Source organism: Taudactylus pleione, unplaced genomic scaffold (genome assembly GCF_031769625.1).
Source record: "Taudactylus pleione unplaced genomic scaffold, aTauple2 ptg000015l, whole genome shotgun sequence".
Lineage (NCBI taxonomy): Eukaryota > Metazoa > Chordata > Amphibia > Anura > Myobatrachidae > Taudactylus > Taudactylus pleione.
In genome coordinates this window covers 12,876,588-12,901,522 of record NW_028284417.1, presented here as the reverse complement: position 1 = coordinate 12,901,522, position 24,935 = coordinate 12,876,588, and the positions used below count along the sequence as shown (strand labels likewise).

General features: G+C 46.5%; 1 protein-coding gene across 1 annotated transcript in view; it reads right to left on the bottom strand.

Annotated features, from left to right (window-relative positions):
• Positions 1-1,912, bottom strand: part of BCKDHB (branched chain keto acid dehydrogenase E1 subunit beta) — a 252,167-nt gene extending 250,255 nt beyond the window's left edge. The window contains exon 1 of the mRNA XM_088470538.1: positions 1,718-1,912. Coding sequence (XP_088326664.1) covers positions 1,718-1,859 — 142 coding nt within the window. The 5' untranslated portion in view covers positions 1,860-1,912. The remainder of the gene's footprint in view (positions 1-1,717) is intronic.
• Positions 1,913-24,935: the final 23,023 nt, after the last annotated feature.

Below are 24,935 nucleotides of genomic sequence, written 5' to 3'. Positions count from 1 at the left end.
TTTCTCTTTGAATTCATTTTGCAATCCAATTAGCAACACGCACTGAACCAGCGAGATTGAATTCGCATTTTTCCATTCGCACCTCAGTGTGGGTGAAAGATGGAAAGGAAAATCTTTATTAAGATTTATTATTTTAAAGGTTAAAATGTCTGGACACTGTGCTGAACCCCTTGGACACACCCCCTAATGATTATTTAGGCAATTAGAAGTTTCCAATTAGCTTAATTAGTTCAATAATTATATGTCATTTTGGGGGGTAAAAAAATAAATAAAAAAAATGTCCTCAAATTACCCCCAAATCAACTTTTTTGTTAGTTTAGGCACCCTAAATTTAATTACAATATATTTTTTAATTGAAAAATAATTATTTTGGGGTTTTTTTTAGCATTTTTACAGCCTTCTATATGGTCCTGCTAACGAAGTGATACATTTTGGGGGGGTCCAGGATGGTCTGCCCACTTTTTTATGCATTTCTCTCACATCGCATTTTGCAGTCAATTCACAAACCTTCGCTGCAAGTACTGCGAATAGGCATTTTTAATTGGATTGGAGAGTTCTCGGGAATGCGTGCATTAGCGTGAAATCTGCGAGTTTCAAGAAACAAACTCGCTACTCGCACCGAATAGGATTGACCCCATAGTATTTAGTACAGGATCACCGCTTTTAATAGTTTGTTTACAAAGAAAAGTTGAGACAAATAAGGACAGCATGTGTCCCCTTATTGTAACGCGTTAAGGTGCACTTGGCGATGTGCTCCGATCCGACATTGAGTCCGATTTCCCCTTGAACTCTCCCCAGCAGCTCCCTGGCAGTCGTGGGCACGATTTGGTGTTAAAAACTATCCAATGTGACAAACGATCTATTGTGCCTCGAGACTGAGATTGTCAGATCTGCCCTACAGCACGGCAGATCTGAAGATGCGATGTGCGACCTGCGGGGACGCGCATCGGCATCGTGAGTGGACACTCATGATTTGGGCATATTTTACATGATTTGTCGTCACGATGCGGAATCGGGCAAATCGTGTAAAATATCACTAAGTGTGTAGGCACCTTTACAGAACAGTTCAGTATTTTAGGAACTAATAGGACATTGAGCTTAATTAAGCATGTTATATGACAGTAAGCAGTACTTTGATGTGGCATTTTAAAGACCATACACAAGTTTGGCACTGCACAAATTATGCCCAGTAATGTTTTGCATCATATATAATTAGACAGGCATCTATATATTATCTATATATTAGGTCCTATACATTGTAAGCTTACAGATAAAGCCCTATGGGGTCTATGTACTAAGCCCTGGAGTGAGATAAGAGTGGACGGAGAGAAGGTACCAACCAATCAGCTCCTGTCATGTTACAGGCTGTGTTTGAAAAATGACAGTTAGGAGCTGATTGGTTAATACTTTCTCTCCATCCACTTAATCTCTCTCCAAGTGGTATAGTACATTGGTCCCTATATTTCTTTAGTTGACCAGTCTTGTTTTATTATTGTTTGTCTTTAATTGTACAGCTCTACGGAGTATGTTGGTGCTAATTTCCAGACATACACTTGTATTCAATGTAAACCTCCCCCTAGATCACTCAGGAGGTATTAGGGGTTGGATTGTTAGAAATATATAACCCCAATGAGTCAATGACAATACACCTGTATCTCATGAATAAATACGCTCTCATGGCTGATACACAATGTCACACATGTACAGAATCTCTCACCATACTCGCTGGGCTCAGGATCAGGTAGGAAGGTGAAATGCGCAGCCGATCTCCTCTGTAATTGGACACTGGGTAGAGAGCACCGTAGCATACATCCGGCCACCCGGCTCCCGGTACCGGCTACAACCCGCAGCGCCGCCATGTTTAAAGTCAGCAGACTCTATAATGACTGAACACCACGCAGTAGGCGGGGCTAGCGTATGGCTGCTCCTATTTGCCACAAGTGAGGGATGGTCACTAAGAGGCGGATCAACCTCATCCAATGAGCTACCGGTATTCGTGGGGCGTGATCGATGCTTGCAGGAGACGTCAGCATACATTGTCTCTCTCCTTGAAGGTTAGCAAGGAGGGAGGGAGCCGGGAGCCTGCCCATAGCAGCGCATTAATAACATACCTTCTACTACAGAGGCTGCTAAACTAGCATTGTTTAGGATTGACAAATGGAAATTTGATGGGCACAATCTACATAGTGTTAGTAGCAACACTCACTTTTCCAGTAAAGTATGTTTAACTAAAGTACATGAAACCAAAAGTGTATAAACCAGAGGTTCTCAAATGCAGGTCCTCAAAGCCTCCTAACAGCCCAGGTTTTCAGTGTATACTTGAGCACAATGCTTACTTATGAATGGAAATCCGAACCCCCCCGAGCCCCCCCGATCCGAGTCTGATCCAAGTCAGGCTCGACTTTTCCCGCCTGACTCGGATCTGAAATCGAGGCAAAACGCCATCATCCCGCCTTCCGAGTCTCACGGGTTTTGGATCCTATATAAGGTACCCGCGTCGGCGCCATTTTCTCACTCGGCTGTGGACAGTGAAGAGGGAGGGTGGGAGTTAGGGCTGGCTGGGCTGTGTAGTGTAGTGTAGTGTAGTGCTGCTGTTGTCCACTACTTCAAAGTCCATAGGGGCTGGCTGTGCTGTGCTGTGCTGCTGTTGTTAATAGGGGCTGTGTCCACTACTTCAAAGTCCATAGGGGCTGGCTGGACTGTGTTGTGCAGTCAGTTCTCCATAGGGGCTGTGTCCACTCCAAAGTCCTGTGCAGTGTCCCAGTCCTAAAGGGGTGCTGTAGTGTTGTCCAGGGGGTGCTCTGTCCATCAGGGGTGCTCCCCCCAAGTGCTAAAAAAATAATATATTTTCTCCCGTCCAAACCAAAAAAAAATGAGAAGCTACATATTGGCAGCTTCTCATTGGCGCCGCTGCGAGCCAATGAGAAGCTGCAATTTGGCAGCTTCTCATTGGCTGGCAGCTGCGAGCCCTGCGATTGGCTGGCGGCCGCGAGTCCCGCGATTGGCTGGCGGCTGCGAGCCTCGTGATTGGCTGGCAGCCGCCCAGTACGTGGTGCTTACAGTGCAGCCGGGTACTTTGTCCCGGCTACATGTCAGCGCCTCCACTGCCCCGATTGAGATGTGTCCCCTGCGGGACACATCTTAACACGTTGCAGCCGCTGTTCCAGCGCTGGGATCCCATACTGGATCCCAGCGCTGGTGCAATCTTTTCTACATCTAAAATGAAGTGGGGCCAGGAAGTGGCGGTATGTCATACCGCCCCACTTCGACCACTGTATATATATATATATATATATATATATTAGGGGTGAGCGGGTTCGGATTTCTGAAATCCGAACCCCCCCGACCCCCCCCGATCTGAGTCAGGCTCGACTTTTCCCGCCTGACACGGATCTGAAATCGAGGCAAAACGTCATCATCCCGCCTTCCGAGTCTCACGGGTTTTGGATCCTATATAAGGTACCCGCGTCGGCGCCATTTTCTCACTCGGCTGTGGACAGTGAAGAGGGAGGGTGGGAGTTAGGGCTGGCTGGGCTGTGTAGTGTAGTGTAGTGTAGTGCTGCTGTTGTCCACTACTTCAAAGTCCATAGGGGCTGGCTGTGCTGTGCTGCTGTTGTTAATAGGGGCTGTGTCCACTACTTCAAAGTCCATAGGGGCTGGCTGGACTGTGTTGTGCAGTCAGTTCTCCATAGGGGCTGTGTCCACTCCAAAGTCCTGTGCAGTGTCCCAGTCCTAAAGGGGTGCTGTAGTGTTGTCCAGGGGGTGCTCTGTCCATCAGGGGTGCTCCCCCCAAGTGCTAAAAAAATAATATGCATGTGCATCAACAAAGTAGTGCCAAGAGTGCGCCTGTGTCATAAGTAAAGGGCCGGCTGGCTTGACCGTTAAAGGGTGCTGTAACCCCCAAGGTACACTCCAGTCCAAACCAAAAAAAAAATTATTTTCTGTGTTTGTGAATTGTGTGCGCAGTAGCCGCACGTGCATCAACAAAGTAGTGCCAAGCGTGCGCCTGTGTCATAAGTAAAGGGCCAGCTGGCTTGACCGTTAAAGGGTGCTGTAACCCCCAAAGTACACTCCAGTCCAAACCAAAAAAAAAATTATTTTCTGTGTTTGTGAATTGTGTGCGCAGTAGCCGCACGTGCATCAACAAAGTAGTGCCAAGCGTGCGCCTGTGTCATAAGTAAAGGGCCAGCTGGCTTGACCATTAAAGGGTGCTGTAACCCCCAAAGTACACTCCAGTCCAAACCAAAAAAAAAATTATTTTCTGTGTTTGTGAATTGTGTGCGCAGTAGCCGCACGTGCATCAACAAATTAGTGCCAAGCGTGCGCCTGTGTCATAAGTAAAGGGCCGGCTGGCTTGACCGTTAAAGGGTGCTGTAACCCCCAAAGTACACTCCAGTCCAAACCAAAAAAAAAATAATTTTCTGTGTTTGTGAATTGTGTGCGCAGTAGCCGCACGTGCATCAACAAATTAGTGCCAAGCGTGCGCCTGTGTCATAAGTAAAGGGCCGGCTGGCTTGACCGTTAAAGGGTGCTGTAACCCCCAAAGTACACTCCAGTCCAAACCAAAAAAATAATAATTTTCTGTGTTTGTGAATTGTGTGCGCAGTAGCCGCACGTGCATCAACAAAGTAGTGCCAAGCGTGCACCTGTGTCATAAGTAAAGGGCCGGCTGGCTTGACCGTTAAAGGGTGCTGTAACCCCCAAAGTACACTCCAGTCCAAACCAAAAAAAAAATTATTTTCTGTGTTTGTGAATTGTGTGCGCAGTAGCCGCACGTGCATCAACAAAGTAGTGCCAAGCGTGCGCCTGTGTCATAAGTAAAGGGCCGGCTGGCTTGACCGTTAAAGGGTGCTGTAACCCCCAAAGTACACTCCAGTCCAACCCCAAAAAAAAATTATTTTCTGTGTTTGTGAATTGTGTGCGCAGTAGCCGCATGTGCATCAACAAAGTAGTGCCAAGCGTGCGCCTGTGTCATAAGTAAAGGGCCGGCTGGCTTGACCGTTAAAGGGTGCTGTAACCCCCAAAGTACACTCCAAACCAAAAAAATATATATTTTCTGTGTTTGTGAATTGTGTGCACAGTAGCCGCACGTGCATCAACAAAGGAGCAGTGCCAAGCGTGCGCCTGTGTCCCATAAGTAAAGAGCAGGCTGGCTCATTTCTTAAAGGCTGGTGTAACCCACAAAGTGCACTACTCTCCAGCAAAAATAAAAAAATATTTTCTGTGTTTAGCCGCACGTATATATCAAATCGATAACATAAATGGAGGACCAAACTTTCTCCGATAAAAATAAAATAGAGAAAGATCAAGAACCACTTCCTCCTAGTGCTGAAGCTGCTGCCACTAGTCATGACATAGACGATAACATGCCATCAACGTCGTCTGCCAAGGGCGATGCCCAATGTCATAATAGAGGGCACATACAATCCCAAATGACAAAGTTCAGGAAAATGACCTTGAAAAAAACATTTAAATCAGCTGAAGAGAAACGTAAACTTGCCAATATGCCATTTACGACACGGAGTGGCAAGGAACGGCTAAGGTCGATCCCTAGTATGTTCATGACTAGTGGTTCAGCTTCACATGACGATGGAAGCCCTCCTCCCACTAAAAAAATCAAAAGAGTTAAGCTGGCAAAAGCACAGCGAAGAACTGTGCTTTCTAAGAAGATATCACAAATCCCCAAGGAGAGTCCAAGTGTGGTGGTGGTTGCGATGCCTGACCTTCCCAGCACTGGACGGGAAGAGGTGGCTCTTTCCACCATTTGCACGCCCCCTGCAAGTGCTGAAAGGAGCACCCACAGTCCACTTGCTGATATGCAAATTGAAGATGTCACTGTTGAAGTACAACAGGATGAGGATACTGGTGTAGCTGGCGCTGAGGAGGAAGTTGGCGAGGAGGATTCTGATGGTGATGTGGTTTGTTTAAATCAGGCTCCGGGGGAGACAGTTGCTGTCCGTGGGATGAAAAAGCCCATCACGGTCATGCCTGGGCAGAAGACCAAACATTCCACCTCTTTGGTCTGGCAATATTTCTATCCAAATCCGGACAACAACTGTCTTGCCATATGTACCTTATGTAAAGGTGGAATAAGTAGGGGTAGGGACGTTAACCACCTAGGAACATCCTCCCTTATACGGCACCTGCAGCGCGTTCATAATAAGTTACTGTCAAGTTCAGAAACTTTGGCTAAGACCGTAAGCAGTCCAGGGACACCTAAATCCCGTTGTCCTGTTGTATCCAAGCGCCTGCAAACCACACCGTCAACTCCCTCCTCGTCAATTTCCTCCTTAGTCAGGATCGGAAGTAGTCCTGCAGGCCATGTCACTGGCATGACTGACTCTCCTATCCCGGATTCCTCCGGAGGATCCTGCATTGCTACGCCTACTGCTGCCGCTGCTGCTGTTGCTGCTGCTGGGAGTCGTTCATCATCCCAGAGAGGAAGTAGGAACACCACTACTTTTACTAAACAATTGACCCTCCAACAGTCCTTAGCGAGGAGGATGAAGTACGACAGCAGTCATCCTGAAGCAAAACGTATAACTGAGGCCTTGACTGCTATGTTGGTGTTAGACGTGCGTCCGGTATCAGCCATTAGTGCAGTGGGATTTAGACAATTGCTGGAGGTAGTGTGTTCCCGGTTCCAAATCCCGTCTAGATTCCACTTCACTAGGCAGGCGATACCGAGACTGTACAGAAACGTCAGAAAAGTGTCCTCAGTGTCCTGAAAAATGCGGTTGTACCAAATGTCCACTTAACCACGGATATGTGGACAAGTGGAACAGGGCAGACTAAGGACTATATGACTGTGACAGCCCACTGGGTAGATGTATCACCTTACGCAGCAACAGCAGCAGCGTCACCAGTGGCAGCATCTCAGAAACGCCAGCTCGTTCCAAGGCAGGCTACGCTGGGTATCACCGATTTCAGTAAGAGGCACACCGCCGACAACCTCTTAGAGAAACTGAGGGAAATCATCGCCCAGTGGCTTACCCCACTTAGACTCTCCTGGGGATTTGTGATATCTGACAACGCCACCAATATTGTGCGGGCATTACATCTGGGCAAATTCCAGCACGTCCCATGTTTTGCTCACACAATAAACTTGGTGGTGCAGAATTTTCTGAAAAGCGACAGGGGCGTGCAGGAGACGCTTTGGGTGGCCCGAAAAATTTCTGGCCACTTTCACCATTCAGCGACTGCGTGCCGAAGACTGGAGCGCCAGCAAACACTCTTGAACCTGCCCCGCCATCACCTGAAGCAAGAGGTTGTGACGCGGTGGAACTCAACCCTCTATATGCTTCAGAGGATGGAGGAGCAGCAAAAGGCCATTCAAGCCTATACATCCACCTATGACATAGGCAAAGGAGGGGGTATGCACCTGACTCAAGCGCGGTGGAGAATGATTTCCGTGTTGTGCAAGGTTCTCCAGCCCTTCGAACTTGCCACACGTGAAGTCAGTTCAGACACTGCCAGCTTGAGTCAGGTCATTCCCCTCATCAGGCTTTTGCAGAAGCAGCTGGAGAAAGTGAAGGAGGAGCTAAGACGGAGCGATTCCGCTCGGCATGTGGGACTTGTGGATGAAGCCCTTCATTCGCTTTGCCAGGATTCCAGGGTGGTCAATCTGTTGAAATCAGACCACTACATTTTGGCCACCGTGCTCGAACCTAGGTTTAAAGCCTATGTGGTGTCTCTCTCTCCGGCCGACACAAGCCTGCAGAGGTGCAAAGACCTGCTGGTGAATACACTGTCAGCTGAAGCGGAACATGACACGTCCACAGCTCCTTCTTCATTTTCTCCCGCAACTGGGGCTGCCAGGAAAAAACTTAGGTATCCTAAGCAACCCGCTGGCAGTGATGCAGGGCAGGCAGGACCAAGTTTGGACATCTGGTCCGGACTGAAGGACCTGGCAACAATTTCTGACATGTCTACTGTCACTGCATATGATACTGTCACCATTGACAGAATGGTGGAGGATTACATCGGTGACAGCATCCAAGTAGGCATGTCAGACAGTCCATACCTGTACTGGCAGGAAAAAGAGGCAATTTGGAGGCCACTGTACAAACTGGCTCTATTTTACCTGAGTTGCCCCCCCTCCAGTGTGTACTCCGAAAGAGTGTTTAGTGCAGCCGGGAACCTTGTCAGCGAAAGGCGTAGGAGGTTGCTTCCACAGAATGTGGAGAAGATGATGTTCATCAAAATGAATTATCAGCTCTTCCAGGGAGACCAGCCTCCAGAACATACAGAGGGACCTGTGGTGGTGGATTCAAGTGGGGACGAGTTAATACTTTGTGAGGATGAGGATGTACACACTGAAGAGGGTGAGGAATCGGTGGATGAGGAGGATGAGGATGACATCTTGCCTCCGTAGAGCCAGTTTGTGCAGGGACACATTAATTGCCAGCTTGTTTTGTGGGGGCCCAAACGAACCAATCATTTCAGCCACAGTTGTGTGGCAGACCCTGGCGCTGAAATGATTGGTTTGTTAAAGTGTGCATGTCCTGTTTATACAACATAAGGGTGGGTGGGAGGGCCCAAGGACAATTCCATCTTGCACCTCTTTTTTTTCTATGCATTATGTACAGTTTGGGGCCTAGTTTTTCAAACTGCCATCCTGTCTGCCACTGCAGTATCACGCCTAGATGGGTCACGTGTTTGTGCCGCCCACTCGTGTCGCTTAGCATAGTCATCCAGCTACCTCGGTGCACCCTTTTGGACATAAAAACACTATTGTGAGGTGTGAGGTGTTCAGAATAGACTGGAAATGAGTGGAAATTAAGGTTATTGAGGTTAATAATAGCATAGGAGCAGAAAAACCTACAAATTCTGTGATTTTAGCTGTTTTTATGCTTTTTTTCAAAAAAATACAGATCCAAAACACAAAACCCAGAACCCAAAACTCGGAAGGGTGGTTTTGGCAAAACCAATCCAGATCCAAAACACGAAGAAAGATCCAGATCCAAAACCAAAACACGAAAAGTGGCCGGTGCACACCCCTAATATATATATATATATATATATATATATACCAAGGTCCGGCACTCAAAATAACACGGTTACTTAGCTGGTTGCCCCCACTGAATTGGTGAGATATACGACTCTGCAAAGTGTGGCACTCCACGCAATAAACACACAGGAGACGGCTTGTAGAAAACGGTTAACGTTTCAATGCATCAGCATTTTCGTCAGACATAGCTAAATATAGACATAGTTTTTTTATTTGAAGGAGGAAGTGGCAGAGAAAAGTGCTTATAATATTTTTGTGTGAGCAACTCTTATTTGTATGTTGTGTGTATGTGTGGGCATAGGCGGAGCTACTGTGAAACTAATGAAGGTTAAGCATCAGGACCCCTAACCCCGGAGGGGCCCTGAAGCATATTTTTTCAATGAGTGAACTTTTTAACAAAATCAATGGAGTTTTTTAAGTGTGTGTTATTAAAATAGGGTTATTTTAGTGATAGAATCATAAGCCAATGGGTTGAAGTACTTCATATTGACCTTAGAATATGCTCTACAGTAGTGCATGTAGGAGAAGTTTCTGAGTACCCAGAAACCCCCCTGAGCAATACTGGCCAGCAGACACTCTATCTACAGCTCCGACTAGAGCAGTGGTTCTCAAACTCGGTCCTCAGGACCCCACACAGGTCACGTTTTCCAGGTCACCCAGCAGATGCACAGGTGTATTCATTACTACTGACACATTTTCAAAGATCCACAGGTGGAGCTAATTATTTCACTTGCGATTCTGTGAGGAGACCTGGAAAACATGCACTGTGTGGGGTCCTGAGGACCGAGATTGAGAATCTGTGGACTAGATGATAGCTCTTATGAGCTGGGCTGGACAAAAATAGGAAGCTGCTGTCAGTGTCACTGCTGAATGCAGTACTGCCAGGTCCCACTAGATACTCCCATCTCCATTTGTGCTGTCCCATCTGCCACAGTGAGTTTCTCTATCTATCTATCTATCTATCTATCTATCTACAGTGTCTCACTGTCTGGTGAGTTTTCATATCTATCTATCTACAGTCTCTCTCTCTGGTTGGTTTCTACATCTATCCATCTATCTACAGTGTCTCACTCTCTGGTGGGTTTCTATATCTGACTATCTGTCTATCTATCTATCTATCTATCTGTCTATCTATCTGTCTATCTATCTATCGCTCTTTTGGGGGTTTCTACATCTATCTATCTATCTATCACGACCAGCTGGCCTATTCTCCAGATACCTCAATCTGAGAATCGCCACCAGTGATTTATGGTTACCTCAGCACGTGCGGCTAATCTAACACGGTACTGCCACCACCAACGATGTTCACGGGTCGTTAGGTTCTCCCCTGAAATATCAATATTGCACACTCACTTACCTATAGGTACGTAGCTTTGACCTCACAGGCTCGAGAATTCGACAAGGACACGGAGAATACACTGGATTAAGAATATTTAATCCAAAAAATATTTCCAAGGTTATTGGTTACAAAAAAAGGTAATACAAATATGGACAATACAAATATATCACAATTAAAAAAAATAAAAGGAATTAAAATTATATAAACTCAAAGTCGATACACCTCTTAAGACTCTGTTGTGAAGGAGACACATGAGCATCGGGTCCAGGCCAGTCGTCACAACTCTCCTTAGGCACAAAGAACACAGGGCCTGATTCAGATCCACTCGCGAGCGCTATGCGCTCGCAAGCGGGTCGATGGTGGCCCAGTGTGCATGCACTCGACGGAGCCGGCTCCGTCGTGCGCATGCGCGAAACCCAGATAGCGACGGGCAAACCGTCGCTCCGGGTCTCGTACCAAAGGGAGCATGCTGTGAATGTTGAGTGACAGCACGCCCCCTTTGGTGGGCGGGCCAGGGGAGTGGCTGCCAAATGTGAACGTGAACGCCAAATGTGTGGTTCCCATGTGAACGCCTCCATTTGGGGGCGGCCCCACTGACATCACGAATGATGTCAGTGGGAGAGATTTCGGCTCTGTGAGAGCTGAAATTTCTCTGGGGCTTGCGGCAATGAGACCCTACCACAAGGGTCTCGTTGCAAGCCCGATGGTCATGGGTGGTCACCCACAGCTATGCAAGCGGCCAGGAGGCCGCTCTAAAAAACAAGAAGGCCGGCCCTGATTCAGAGCGAGCGCTCTGTCAGAGCGTCTGGCTCTGAATCAGGGCCACTTATCATTGAGGGAGAAGCACAGTTATACCCTCTCAGCTGCATCAGTCCCCACCCTTTCGTTTTTTAACTCTTTCTTTGCTGTATACTGGACATTAAGAAACCAGACACACCCTTCCACATAATTGTCTATAGGAGATAGGGGGCTTGAAACAGGGTGGATGAGAATTAGAAACCAGTCAGCAGGTAACATAACATACATTCCTGCCCTCAACCATCTTAAAGGATTGATATCCCATGGCCTGGGTTGTCTAGGTCTGACCATCTGAAGATGAAGGATTCATCTCTCCCCAAACTTTATGGCCTGTAGACATAAGAGATGGTCATCTGGAGGTCTGGTTCCAGGAAGACACAAATTGCTCTATCTCCACCAAGCCTTGTAGGAATACAGGTCAGATACAGGACACAGCCTAGAAACCATTTTGACACACGCATATTTATATTTACACATTCACATGAAATCATTTCTGCCGATTATTCCTGAGATTAATTGCCACACTATCTATCTACAGTCTGTCACTCTCTGGTGGGTTTCTACAGCTATCTATCTATCTACAGTCTCTCACTCTATGGGGGTTTTTAGGGGATATAGTTAATAACCCGGCGGACAAGATGCCGGCGGTCGATATACCAATGCCAACATCCCGCCGCTGTGCAAAATGCCGATGCCTCTATCTCTGCATGAATCAGGATACCGGTGTCGGAATCCCGACAGCCAGTATCCCGAGCATAAGACACCAAAGGTAGGTAAGTATGAGCCGTGGTGGGGGGCTAGGTTTAGGCGGAATCGGTATGAAATACCGCCGGCCGCGCATCGGCATCATGATCATGAATATAAACTCACAATTTGGGCATTTTTTACACGATTTGTCATCACGATTCATCGAAATCGGGCAAATCGTGTAAAAAATCGCCATGTGTGTAGGCACCTTGAGGGTTAGGCACCACCCAGGGAATTTTAGGGTTAGGCACCACCAAGGGAGGTTTAGGGGTGAGATGGGAGGGTTAAGATACTTACCTTCCTTCATTGGGATCTCCTCCTGTTGGGCTTCCGCTAAAGAGCCGCCGGTATTTGAATCCCATTCTGTTTCTACATCTCCGTCATTTGGACCTCATGGTCCTTGCAAGGGCAGCAAGGCCCTTTGGACCTTGTTGGATGTTGCCCTATTGTTGCTGGTTGCAATGGGGCACCCATAACAGTTCAAGCTTCAGGGCCCCAAAAAAATAGATCCGCCACTGTGTGTGGGACAAGAAAACCTAAATAAATATAAATAAATGTGGAGTTAAACCTGAAATCCTTTTTTGTTGTAGTGGAAAATGAACTAATAATAATAATAATTAATAATTGAGTTTCTTGTCAGTGACATAAATGTAAAAAAAATATACAGTTGTGATTATTTAAAAGGTTTAGTAATAATTAACAACCAGGCATTCGGATTCAATGCCAATCTTGCACTAGATCAATTAATACTTACCAACTTGTTCAGCAGAGAGGGTGCGTGGCGGTGCAAGGGGTATGGCAGCACGATTGTGGTCATCGTGGCCCCACCCTCACTATACAAAGTAGAAAAAACAGGCATTGTATAGCAGGGGCGGGGGTTACAATGACGTGATTCACCGCGGATCGCGTTAAGCCCCCCCCACCGGATCGCCCGCATGTGCTCTGTAAGGGGTCTATTTACTAAGCTTTGGGTAGAGATAAAGTGAACAGAGATAAAGTCCCCAACCAATCAGCTCCTAACTGTCATTTTTCAAAGACATCCAAAGCTTAGTAAATGGACCCCTAAGTGAGTGATCACGGGGGGTGCGAGCGGTGGAGGGAGGACTGCGGAGGGTGCTGGCGGTGAAGGAGGGTGCGGGAGACTTGTCTACTTTTAAGCAGCCTCCCGTCATTCGGGGAAAGTAGGCAAGTTTTCAATTAGAACATATTAGGGGTTAGATTGTTATTAAATAACACTAATGTCCTGCACTCACACCTGTATCTCATAGATGAATATGCTCTCCTGGCTGATACAGAATACCACACATGCCAACTTTCCAGCATTGAGAATGTGGTCAAAACTTTCCTGTGCGAGCCGGCAAAATGGGCACGGCATCATGAAGCGTGAGGCTACGGCTGCTGTTCCGCACATTGTGGGTGCACATCATGCACCATCATGCGGTGACAGAATGCCTCTCAAATTACCCCTTTCCCTGCTGATAGGGGGTACAGACCTCCATTCTGCTTTCACTGTTCCCGGTCCTCTGCCCTCGGTGTATGTGAGGGGAGTAGGGAAAGAGAGATTGGGATAGGGTGGACAGAGATAAGAGTGAAGGGGAGTGGGGATAAAGTTTGGAGAGAGAGTTGGAAGGAGGGTGGGGGACTGAGATGAGAGAGAAATGCTGTAGCCAGCCAAAAATTAGAGAGAGAGAGAGAGATTGGGCAGGGGAGAGAAGACAGATGGGCAGGTGTGAGGGGTTGCCCTCTCTAGCTCCGGCGCCCTGCCTGTCGCCGGAGCTAGAGTGAACACTATATATATATATATATATATATATATTATATATATATATACACACAGTGGGGCAAAAAAGTATTTGGACAGCCACCGATTGTGCAAGTTGTTGCACTTTAAAAGATGAGAGAGGTCTGTAATTTCCATCACAGGTACACTTTAACTGTGAGAGAGAGAATCTGAATAAAAAATTCCGGAAATCACATTGTATGATTTTTAAACAATTTATTTCTATGTTCTTGTGGAAAATAAATATTTGGACACCTACCAAACAGCAAGAATTCTGGCTTTCACAGACCTGTTACTTCTTCTTTCGGAATCTATTCTCCACTCATTACCTGTATTAATGGCACCTGTTTGAACTGGTTAACTGTATAAAAGACCTGTCCACACCCTCAAACAGTCAGACTGCAACCTCTCCACCATGGCCAAGACCAGAGAGCTGTCTAAGGACACCAGGGACAAAATTGTAGACCTGCACAAGGCTGGGATGAGCTACTCGACAATAGGCAAGCAGCTTTGTGAGCAGAGATCAACTGTTGGCGCAATTATTAAAAAATGGAAGAAATACAAGATCACTGACAATCTCCCTCGACCAGGGGCTCCATGCAAGATCTCATCTCGTGGGGTATCAATGATCTTGAGAACGGTGAGGGATCAGCCCAGAACTACACTGGGGGACCTGGTCAATGACCTCAAGAGAGCTGGGACCACAGTCACAAAGGTTACCATTAGTAACACACTACGTTGTAATGGATTCAAATTCTGCAGCACCTGAAAGGTCCCCCTGCTTAAACAAGCACATGTCCAGGCCCGTCTAAAGTTTACCCGTGACCATCTGGATGATCCAGAGGAGGATTGGGAGAATGTCATGTGGTCAGATGAGACCAAAATAGAACTGTTTGGTATAAACTCCACATGCCGTGTTTGGAGGGAGAAGAATGATGAGTGGCATCTCAAAAACACCATACCCTCTGTGAAGCATGGGGGTGGAAACATCATGCTTTGGGGATACTTTTCTGCAAATGGGACAGGACGACTGATCCGTATTACAGAGAAGATGAATGGGGACATGTATCGTGACATTTTGGGGAAAAACCTCCTTCCCTCAGTAAGAGCATTGAAGATGCAACGTGGCTGGGTCTTCCAGCATGACAATGACCCCAAACACACCGCCCGGGCAACTAAGGAGTGGCTCCGTAAAAAGCATTTCAAGGTCCTGGATTGGCCTAGCCAGTCTCCAGACCTCAACCCAATAGAAAATCTGTGGAGGGAGTCGAAAGTCCCAAAACATGACACATCTAGAGAAGATCTGCATTGAAGAGTGGGCCAAAATACCTGCTGCAGTGTGTGCAAACCTGGTCAAGAACTACAGGAAACGTTTGACCTCTGTAATTGCCAACCGAGGTTACTTTACAAAGTATTGAGTTAAACTCTATCTCTCACAGTTGAAGTGTACCTATGATGGAAATTACCGACCTCTCTCATATTTTAAAGTGCAACAACTTGCACAATCGGTTTTTATTTTTCGGTTTTGGTTTTGAATCTGCATTTTTTTCTTTAAAAAATCATAAAAACAGCTAAAATCACATAAAATGGGTATGTTTTTGTTCCTACAGTATTATTAACCTCAATAACATTTATTTCCACTCTTTTCCAGTCAATTTTGACCACCTCACAGCTCACAATATTGATTTTTTTCATCTAGTTAAGGGCCAAAAGGTTGCATCCAGCTTGCTGGCTCAAAACTGAGTGATAAATAGAGTTGAGGACTGTGCAAAGATGATGGTTGGGGTACCCCTTGAGGAATGAAGAATTGATAGATGATAGTTGGCGCAGCCACTGGCTGAAGTAAGAAGAGTTGATACTTGATAATTGGTGCAGCCACTGGCTGAAGAATTGATAGTTGGCACAGACACTGGCTGAAGTAAGAAGAGTTGATACTTGATAATTGGTGAAACCACTGGCTGAAGAAAGAACAGTTGATAATTGGTGCAGCCACTGGCTGAAGAATTGATAGTTAGTGCAGACACTAGCTGAAGTAAGAGGAGATGACACTTGATTATTGGTGCAGCCACTGGCTGAAGAATTGATAGTTGGCACAGACACTAGCTGAAGAAGAGTTGATACTTGATAATTGGTGCAGCCACTGGCTGAAGAAAGAAGAATTGATACTTGATATTTGGTGCAGCCACTGGCTGAAGAATTGATAATTGGTGCAGACACTGGCTGAAATAAGAAGAGTTGATATTTGATAATTGGTGCAGCCACTGGCTGAAGAATTGATAGTTGGCATAGACACTGGCTGAAGTAAGAAGAGTTGATACTTGATAATTGGCTGAAGGGATTTAGCATGATTTACCGCCGGCCGCATGGCCGGCAGATCAAATCCCGACAGCGGCAGCCCAACAAGGATGAAAATCCCGATCGTTGTTGGTAAGTATTCACTAACCTAATTCACCCCCCAAACCCTCCCTTAGGGGAGCCTAACCTTAACCTCTCCCCAAGTGCCTAACCCTAATCCCCTCTCTAACTGCCTAAACCTAACCCCCCCTTCCCCACCGCCTAAACCCATGTTCCCCGGGGGGTGCCTAACCATAACCTGCCCCCGGGGGTGCCTAACCCTAACCCTCCCTTCCCCTAGCCTAAACCTAACCTCTCGAGGGGGGTGCCTAACCCTAAGTCCCCCCCCCGGGAACCCTAAACCTAGCCCCCCACGCGCGGCTGTCCACGCCCAGCGCCCGACTTACCTTTGATCGGTAAGCCAGATGTCGGGCTCCTGGCATAGGGAAAATGACAGGCATTGGGATTTCGATGCCTGTCATTTAACCCTTGCCGGGATTAAACAGTCGGGAAGCCGACGGTCGGGATTCCGTCCATCGGTTTCCCGACTGCTTCCCGGCTGAAGAAAGAACAGTTGATACTTGATCATTGGTGCAGCCATTCACTGAAGAATTGATAATTGGTGCAGACACTGGCTGAAGTAAGAAGAGTTGATACTTGATAATTGGTGCAGCCACTGGCTGAAGAAATAAGAGTTGATACTTGATAATTGGTGCAGCCACTGGCTGAAGTAAGAAGAGTTGATACTTGATAATTGTTGTAGCCACTGGCTGAAGAATTGATAGTTGAAAGTTAATTGTTGATGCAGCCTTCGGGCTGAGTAGTAGTGGAATACAGAGCTATGATTAGGAAGGCTCCAGTGCTGCAACAGCCTTGAGGGCTGGAACTCTTGGCAAGTTGCGGCCGTTACAGCCTTGAGGGCTGAGAACCCTTGGCTGAATGTCACTGTTCTGCGACTTGTGCCACCGGGATGACACAACAAGCAGCAGTTGGTTCAGACTTTTCTTTAAAAAAAATGAAAGGGGCATGCAGGAGATGCTGTCTGTGGCCATTACAATTTCTGGACATTCATAAACCATAACATTAAAGATGTCAGGCAGCAATGTCCCAAACAGCAAATAATGGAAAGGAAAAACGTGCAAGAAGGAATTGTCCTTGGGCCCTCCAACCAACCCTTATGTTGTATATATGAAACAGAACATTCACAGTTTAACAAATAAATCACTTCAGCGACAAGGACAGCCACTTGTGGCTGAAATGATTGGTTTGTTTGAACCACCCACAAAACAAGCTGCCAATGCGCAGTGGACATTGGTGGCAATGATCCCATACACAAACTGGCTTTACAATACATTAGATTAGATGTCGTCGTCATCATCATCATCCCCATCAGTGTGTGCATCCTCCTCTTCACACAATATTAATTCGTCCCCACTGCAATCCACTATTACAGACTCTTCTGTATTTTTTGGACTTAAGTGCTGATAAAGGTCTTCCTCGTGGAATTTGTAATTCATTTTGGTGAACATCATCTTTTCCACATTTTGGGGAAGTAACCTCCTACGAAGATCACTGACAAGGTTTCCGCATCGCTGAAAACTCTTTCAGAGTACACACTGGAGGGTGTACAACTTAAGTACAGCAAAGACAGTTTGTATAAGGGACTCCAAATTGCCTCTTTTTTCTGCCAGTAGTGAAAGGGACTGGGTGACATGCCTGTTTGGATGCTATCCCTAAAATAATCATCCACCATTATTTGAGTGGTGACCGTATCACACAAAGCCATGTCACGGTAGACATGTCACTCATTGTAGCCAGTTCTTTCAGACCCAACCAGATGTCATGAGGTTTTGCTGACTGATCTGCATCACCACCAGCAGTGGGTCTCTTAGGAAAATTTGGTTTTCTCCTGGCAGCTGTAGAAAATGCGGAAAATGAGGAAATGCTGCCTTGTCACGTTCCGCGTGAGCTGACAATTTTTTCACCACCAGCTCTTTGCATCTTTTCAGATTTATGTCCGTTGGAAAGAAAGACACAAGGTATGACTTAAACCTAGGATCAAGTATGGTCACCAAAATATAGTGATCTGCAAGTCCCACATAATTAGCGTAATAACTCCATTTCAGCTCCTCCTTCACTTTGTCCAGCTGCTTTTGCAAAAGTCTGATTAGGGGAATGCACTGACTCAAGCTGGCAGTGTCTGAACTAATTTCACATGTGGCAAGTTCAAAGGGTTTGAGAACCTTGCACAACATGGAAATTATTCTCCACTGCACTTGACTAAGGTGCTCTCCTGCTTCTCTCCCTATGTCATAGGCTGCAGTGTAGAGGGTAGAATTCCACCTAGTTACTACCTCTTTCTTCAGCTGGTGGAAGGGCAAATTCAACAGTTGTTGCTGGTGCTGCAATCTTCGATACGCAGTTGCTGAATATCGAAAATGGGCAGAAATCTTTCGGGCCACCAAAAGCATCTCCTGCACGCCTTTGTCATTTTTTAAAAAATGTTGCACCACCAAATGAATTGTGAGAGCAAAAGCCATTTTGCAATAATTTCCCTGAGTTTTTCTAAGAGGCTCTCAGCGGTATGCCTCTTAGTGAAACCCGGTGATGCACAGAGTAGCCTGCCTCTGAATGAGTTGGCAATTGTTAGATGCTGCTGCTGTTTGCACTGTTGGAGGCAGGCCCACCAAGAGCCGCGGCGGGCCAGGGTAACAGGGGGCATGGCCTAATCGCGGGAGGCGTGGCCACGCCCCCTCCGGGGAAAAAAAGATTTTCAGCGACCACTCACGCAGTGTCAGGACTTTGACTGTTTCAGTACATAAAGATAAACTACACTTGCTGAAGTTCCATTGTAGTCATTGGAGGATCTATCCTGGTTACTGGTGTTCATCACATGCAGTGTGCAGAGAGTTAAAGTGATCATCTGTTTCTTAGGTGTCGTCAGGTTGTTGGATTCCTTGATTGCTTATTATTCCAAACCTGATTCTATTTGGGTCACATGTTCTGAACTTCCTATGGATCACAGACCTCTAGTATAAAGCCTGTTACTAACTATGCCTCATTGTCTGTGCAACGTTACTTTCAGGTCTTCCTTGGGCTCCTGCCAGATCCCCGTTGTGCCTGATGTATGCTGTGGATCTTGCTACATTCCTGCTCGTGTTCCGGTTCAAGTTCTGATACAGGTTATCAGCTGCACTACAGAGCTCAGCATTGCCATTGTCTTTCCGTTGTTATCCTGCTCTATTACTACTACTCCATTCTAAGCTACACTATTTGGTTTACTTGTTATTATTGACTCATACAGATACTGGGGTTACTTCTTTTACAGTTGTCAACTGCACCGTTACAGTCTATCTTTACCGGAACCCCATTACGCCACAGGGCTCAACCCTGCTCGGGACCTTCATTACGCCGCAGGGCTCAACCCTGCTCCGGACCTTCATTACGCCGCAGGGCTCAATCCTGCTCCGGACCTTCATAACATCTCAGTGCTCAACCTTGCTCCGGACCTTCGTCACATCGCAGGGCTCAACTCTGCTCTGGACCTTCATCCTGCCGCAGGGCTCAACCCTGTTCCAGATCTCCATCACGTCTCAGGGCTCAACCCAATTCCGGACCCTCATCACGTCTCAGGGCTCAACCCCGTTCCAGACCCTCATCACGTCTCAGGGCTCAACCCTGCTCCGGACTCCCATCACATCTCAGGGCTCAACCAAGATCTGGACCCTCATCACGTCTCAGGGCTCAACCCTGTTCCAGACCCTCATTACGTCTCAGGGCTCAACTCTGTTCCAGACCCTCATCACGTCTCAGGGCTCAACCCCGCTCCGCACCCTCATCACGTCTCAGGGCTTAACCTCGTTCCGGATCTTATTACTTCTCAGGGCTCAACCCTGTTCCGGACCTCCATCACTCTACAGGGCTCAACCCTGTTATTGACCTCCATTCTATCCTGAGGCCCTAGCCTCGTGTCGGACTCGGGGTTTCACCCCACACCAGTTCAGTGTGTACTTCGAACTTTGTTTCTCACAGGGGCATACCCCTGCACCTGTTAGTGCATGTCATGAACTTTGTGTTATTGAGATTTAATGTGGAACTTTGCCATACAGTTTTTGTTCTTGAATAAATTCTATTTACTTTTATTTCATGCTAGTGATATTTCATGAAAAGGTCATTCCTAAAACCACCTTAGTTCATACTACCTAGTAAGCCTGACTCTTCTCAGGAGTCTCAAGTTTCTGTAGCCATGACACGCAGAAAGAAAGCCATCGCAGAGTGAGTGACAGGAGGTCAGCGAGGTGATGGGGGAGTGGTCGGAGAAATGCAGGCATGCCTGTCCGTTTGAATGCCATTGCATGGGCATTTATAAATTAGCCACTGCGGCGCCATACGCAGCTTGAGTACTCACTGCGTGCAACGAGGTTAGCAATTTCTGAGTAAGGTCAGGGCTGCTTTAATTCTTCGTGAAGGGCCGATGTTATTCGATATTCCTGATGTATACGCAGGACTACAAGGTATTATGGATGTGAGATAGCGCTAGTGAGCTATGCTGGCTGTGCGACGACTTTGCAATTGCATTCATTAGCATAGACCCCCCCATGCGCAATCACAGCTGCAATAGCGATTCATAGTGAATCAGGCCCTAAATTCTGTGATTCTAACCAAATTGGATTTGACTATCGCTCTGTAGTTAACACTACTAACATACTAACTTTTCAAATACTTTATGGAGACTACATAGATAATAATTATTGAAAAACTGTTACTAAAAAGTATAACAAAGTATCTATTACTATTCCACCTGACTTTATACTATTGCAACAGTGTTCGTGAGACAGTTGATCTGCTTACAGCTGAGCATTTGGATTTGCATTTTATAGTGCTCTCTTTATTTTATAGTATGTGATTTGTGTATGTGATATATAATCACAGTTATTGTGAACTATTATATTTTATTTATGCAATCTCTATCATCTGCCAGTGCTCCAATTGTTTGTTAGTTATTTTCACCTTTGAGGGTCAGCGCCTCTTTGGCAGCGGTAGTCACGATCAGGGATTATTTTAGCAATTGCTTGTATTGCAGTTTTTAGTTAATTTTTCTCACGTCTGGTTCCATATAGCGCCCTCTAGTGTTCATACATTGGTACTACATAACACATTCCTCTGACTCTTTACAATAATTACAAAGGAGGCAGCCATCATGGGCATACAACATTGCTTATGCTGGATGAATACAAAATATGCAATAGAAAGTGAAAAATACACACAGACTTAGGCCAACCATTGAAGTGCCAGGCACGGTAGCCATCTTGAGTACACTACATAGGTTACATAGAGTCGGATAAGTAAATCTCAGAAATATGATTACACTTTAGGGAGACACAAAGTACGAAATACATTATACAAATAACATGATACAGTACACATATTGTCAGTTTCAAGGATTGTTTGTGTTATCGATATGTATGATTTATTCAATTAACATTGATACACATTGGGAAATTGTAACTATAACATTCAAAAGACTTCTTATTAATGGCATCATTTGGTCCACAGGTTGTTCATCTTACTGACAATAGTATCAGATGAGGCAGCCCATCTTGGGCACAATACAAAAGTTTCAATGGGTGGAATAAGCAATACATGGAGATATAATACACTGAATTAACATTGATACACATTGGTGAAAAAACTAAATATAACATGCAAAATGCCGGTTACCCATAGCATTATTGGATCTACACATTGCTCATCCTACATACGAATGTAACAAGGGAGGCAGACATCTTGGGTGCACTACATAGATTACAATGAGCAATACGTGGAGATATGATAAACCGGTGAAATACAAGAGAGGAAGATGGCGGGTGGATAGACAAAGGACATAGGATAAACTGATACAGTATCAAGGAAGTAAAAAATATTGTGGTACTTCAATTTCAGTGGTGAGACAGGTATACTGGTGTACAGCATGGAGACAGTGTGCAGTGGTGAGACAGGTATACTGGTGTACAGCATGGAGACAGTGTGCAGTGATGAGACAGGTGTACTGGTGTACAGCGGCGAGACAGGTGTACTGGTGTACAGCATGGAGACAGTGTGCAGTGGTGAGACAGGTGTACTGGTGTACAGCATGGAGACAGTGTGCAGTGATGAGACAGGTGTACTGGTGTACAGCATGGAGACAGTGTGCAGTGATGAGACAGGTGTACTGGTGTACAGCGGCGAGACAGGTGTACTGGTGTACAGCGGCGAGACAGGTGTACTGGTGTACAGCGGCGAGACAGGTGTACTGGTGTACAGCATGGAGACAGTGTGCAGTGGTGAGACAGGTGTACTGGTGTACAGCGGCGAGACAGGTGTACTGGTGTACAGCGGCGAGACAGGTGTACTGGTGTACAGCATGGAGACAGTGTGCAGTGGTGAGACAGGTGTACTGGTGTACAGCATGGAGACAGTGTGCAGTGATGAGACAGGTGTACTGGTGTACAGCGGCGAGACAGGTGTACTGGTGTACAGCGGCGAGACAGGTGTACTGGTGTACAGCATGGAGACAGTGTGCAGTGGTGAGACAGGTGTACTGGTGTACAGCGGGGAGTGCAGTGGTGAGACAGGTGTACTGGTGTACAGCGGGGAGTCAGTGTGCAGTGGTGAGACAGGTGTACTGGTGTACAGCGGGGAGTCAGTATGCAGTGGTGAGACAGGTGTACTGGTGTACAGCGGGGAGTCAGTGTGAAGTGGTGAGGCAGGTGTACTGGTGTACAGTGGGGAATCAGTGTGCAGTGGTGAGACAGGTGTGTACAGCAGGGAGACAATATGTAGAAATATAGTGTTAATTTAAGGATGAGAAGGCTGTAATATTGGGAAGACAATATGTGAGCTTGGATATTAGAACAGCTATGTCCAGTGTTGGACTGACCCACTTTGGTGCAAGGTAAATCCCTGAATGGGCCCCACTGTCACAAGGCCCTACTCCTACCTACTGACACCTCAAGACTAAAGGGGTTTTAAAACATGAACCGTCAGGGTTTGCTCATTGGATGATTTATCAAAGCACAAAAATCCCAATTATACCTGTGAATGAGATATATGATGGCATTTTTATACATAAATCATAGGATGGCATTATCAAAGTAAACATTTTCTTTATATGTATACTAGCGACCCACCCCGGCTCTGCACAGATGCAATTTCATCTCGCCACAGCCCTCTGCATCTCATAACAACCTACGCTATCAGTGGCAAACGCAGGATTTTGAAAGGGGGGTTTCCAAATAATTGGTTACAGACCCAATGACAAAAACATCTAACCAGAATAAGCCTGCAACATACACCTATCATCGCCCATGCATGCAGGCTAACATAGTCGATATAGACCATGTTAACCTGTTTACTATAGAGACCAGCAATCAACAGAAGTGAAGGGGGGTGGGGGTTACTGCATGTGCTGGATGCTCCAGCACATGCAGAATGGTCAGACAACGATCTTCTGATCGTTGTTTGAGACAAGCAACGATACCCCCAGCATTAATACTGCACAATCAAAATAACCCCTCTCCCATAGCTTGCTAATAAGGATAATAATTGGCATCATTTATTAAATATTATCCCCCCCCCTGGAATAACATACAGCAGGCAGCAGCTGGCATCATCTAATAAATATTATCCTCCCACCCCCCCCCCCACCCTCCGGGAATAACATACAGCAGACAGCTGAGCTGGCATAATCTAATAAATATTATCACTGCTGTATGTATTTTGACTCTGCATTCATGTTTTTTAGGTGAGTTGGCATAATGTAATAAAAAATTATCCTCCCCCCTTCACCCCCCCCACCGCAAATACATAGTCTAAATGCAATGGTATCATTTTAATACATATTATTCCCCTGCCCTGCCACCCGCCCCTCCCCCACCCCATACACACAAAGCATGGCATAATTTAAGAATTCACCCGCCGCCGCCGCCCGCAAGACTCCCGGCATAGAGCAGTGAGTCATACAGTATTATCCCCCCGGGCGGCATCCGGCCACCTACGTCAATAGTTCTTGCGGCTCACCTCCACAACTACACAGCGCTGGCAGTGTCCCGGCAGCAGCAGCGCTCTCATGATCTGCCTGGCCTATGGGAACTGACTGGGAGGGGCTTGCGCGCTGCCTCTCACCCTACAGCCAGCCCAGGTAGTCTCAGCGTGCATGCAAATAAAAAAATATATATATTTATTTTGTTCAGCTCTGCTCACTGGGTCGGGCAGGGGGGGTTTCTAGGTACTCGGAAACCCCCCCTGCGTGCGCGGGTGTACGCTATGTCACCACAGTCCTCTGCATCTCACCACAGCTTCCTGCTTCTTACTCCTGCACCCTGCATCTCACCACAGCTTCCTGCTTCTTACTCCTGCACCCTGCATCTCACAATAGCCTCCTGCTTCTCACTAGTGCCCTCTGAATTTCAACACAACATCCTATATTTCCCCACATCCTCTTGCATCTCACCACAGGCCCCTGCTTCTCACTCCTGCTTCTTAACACAGCCCCTTGCATCACACCACAGGCCTCTTGTCACAAGCCACTCATGCGGGGGACCGTTCGCTGAACTCCTTCTATCAGCCCTGCTCCATTCTGGATTGGTTCCTGCGGCTATTTCATTCTGGTGTGAATTCTGCTCCGATGATGGTGATAGCGTTTCACGTGTTTCCTGTTCTGGCTTAGTCTCCCCCGAGTACCCAGTTCTCCTGTCAGTTTTGTACTACCTGCATTTGGGTCATCTAGGTGGCACTGTCTGCATATCTACTACCTGCCGTTTGTATCATCTAGGCGGCAATGTCTGCATACCAGCTCTCTGCCGTTTGTGTCATCCAGGCAGCACAGACAGCTCTCAGTGTCCAGAGTGCGCAGATCTAGGTCCATCTGCTTGTGTCAATCCGACGGC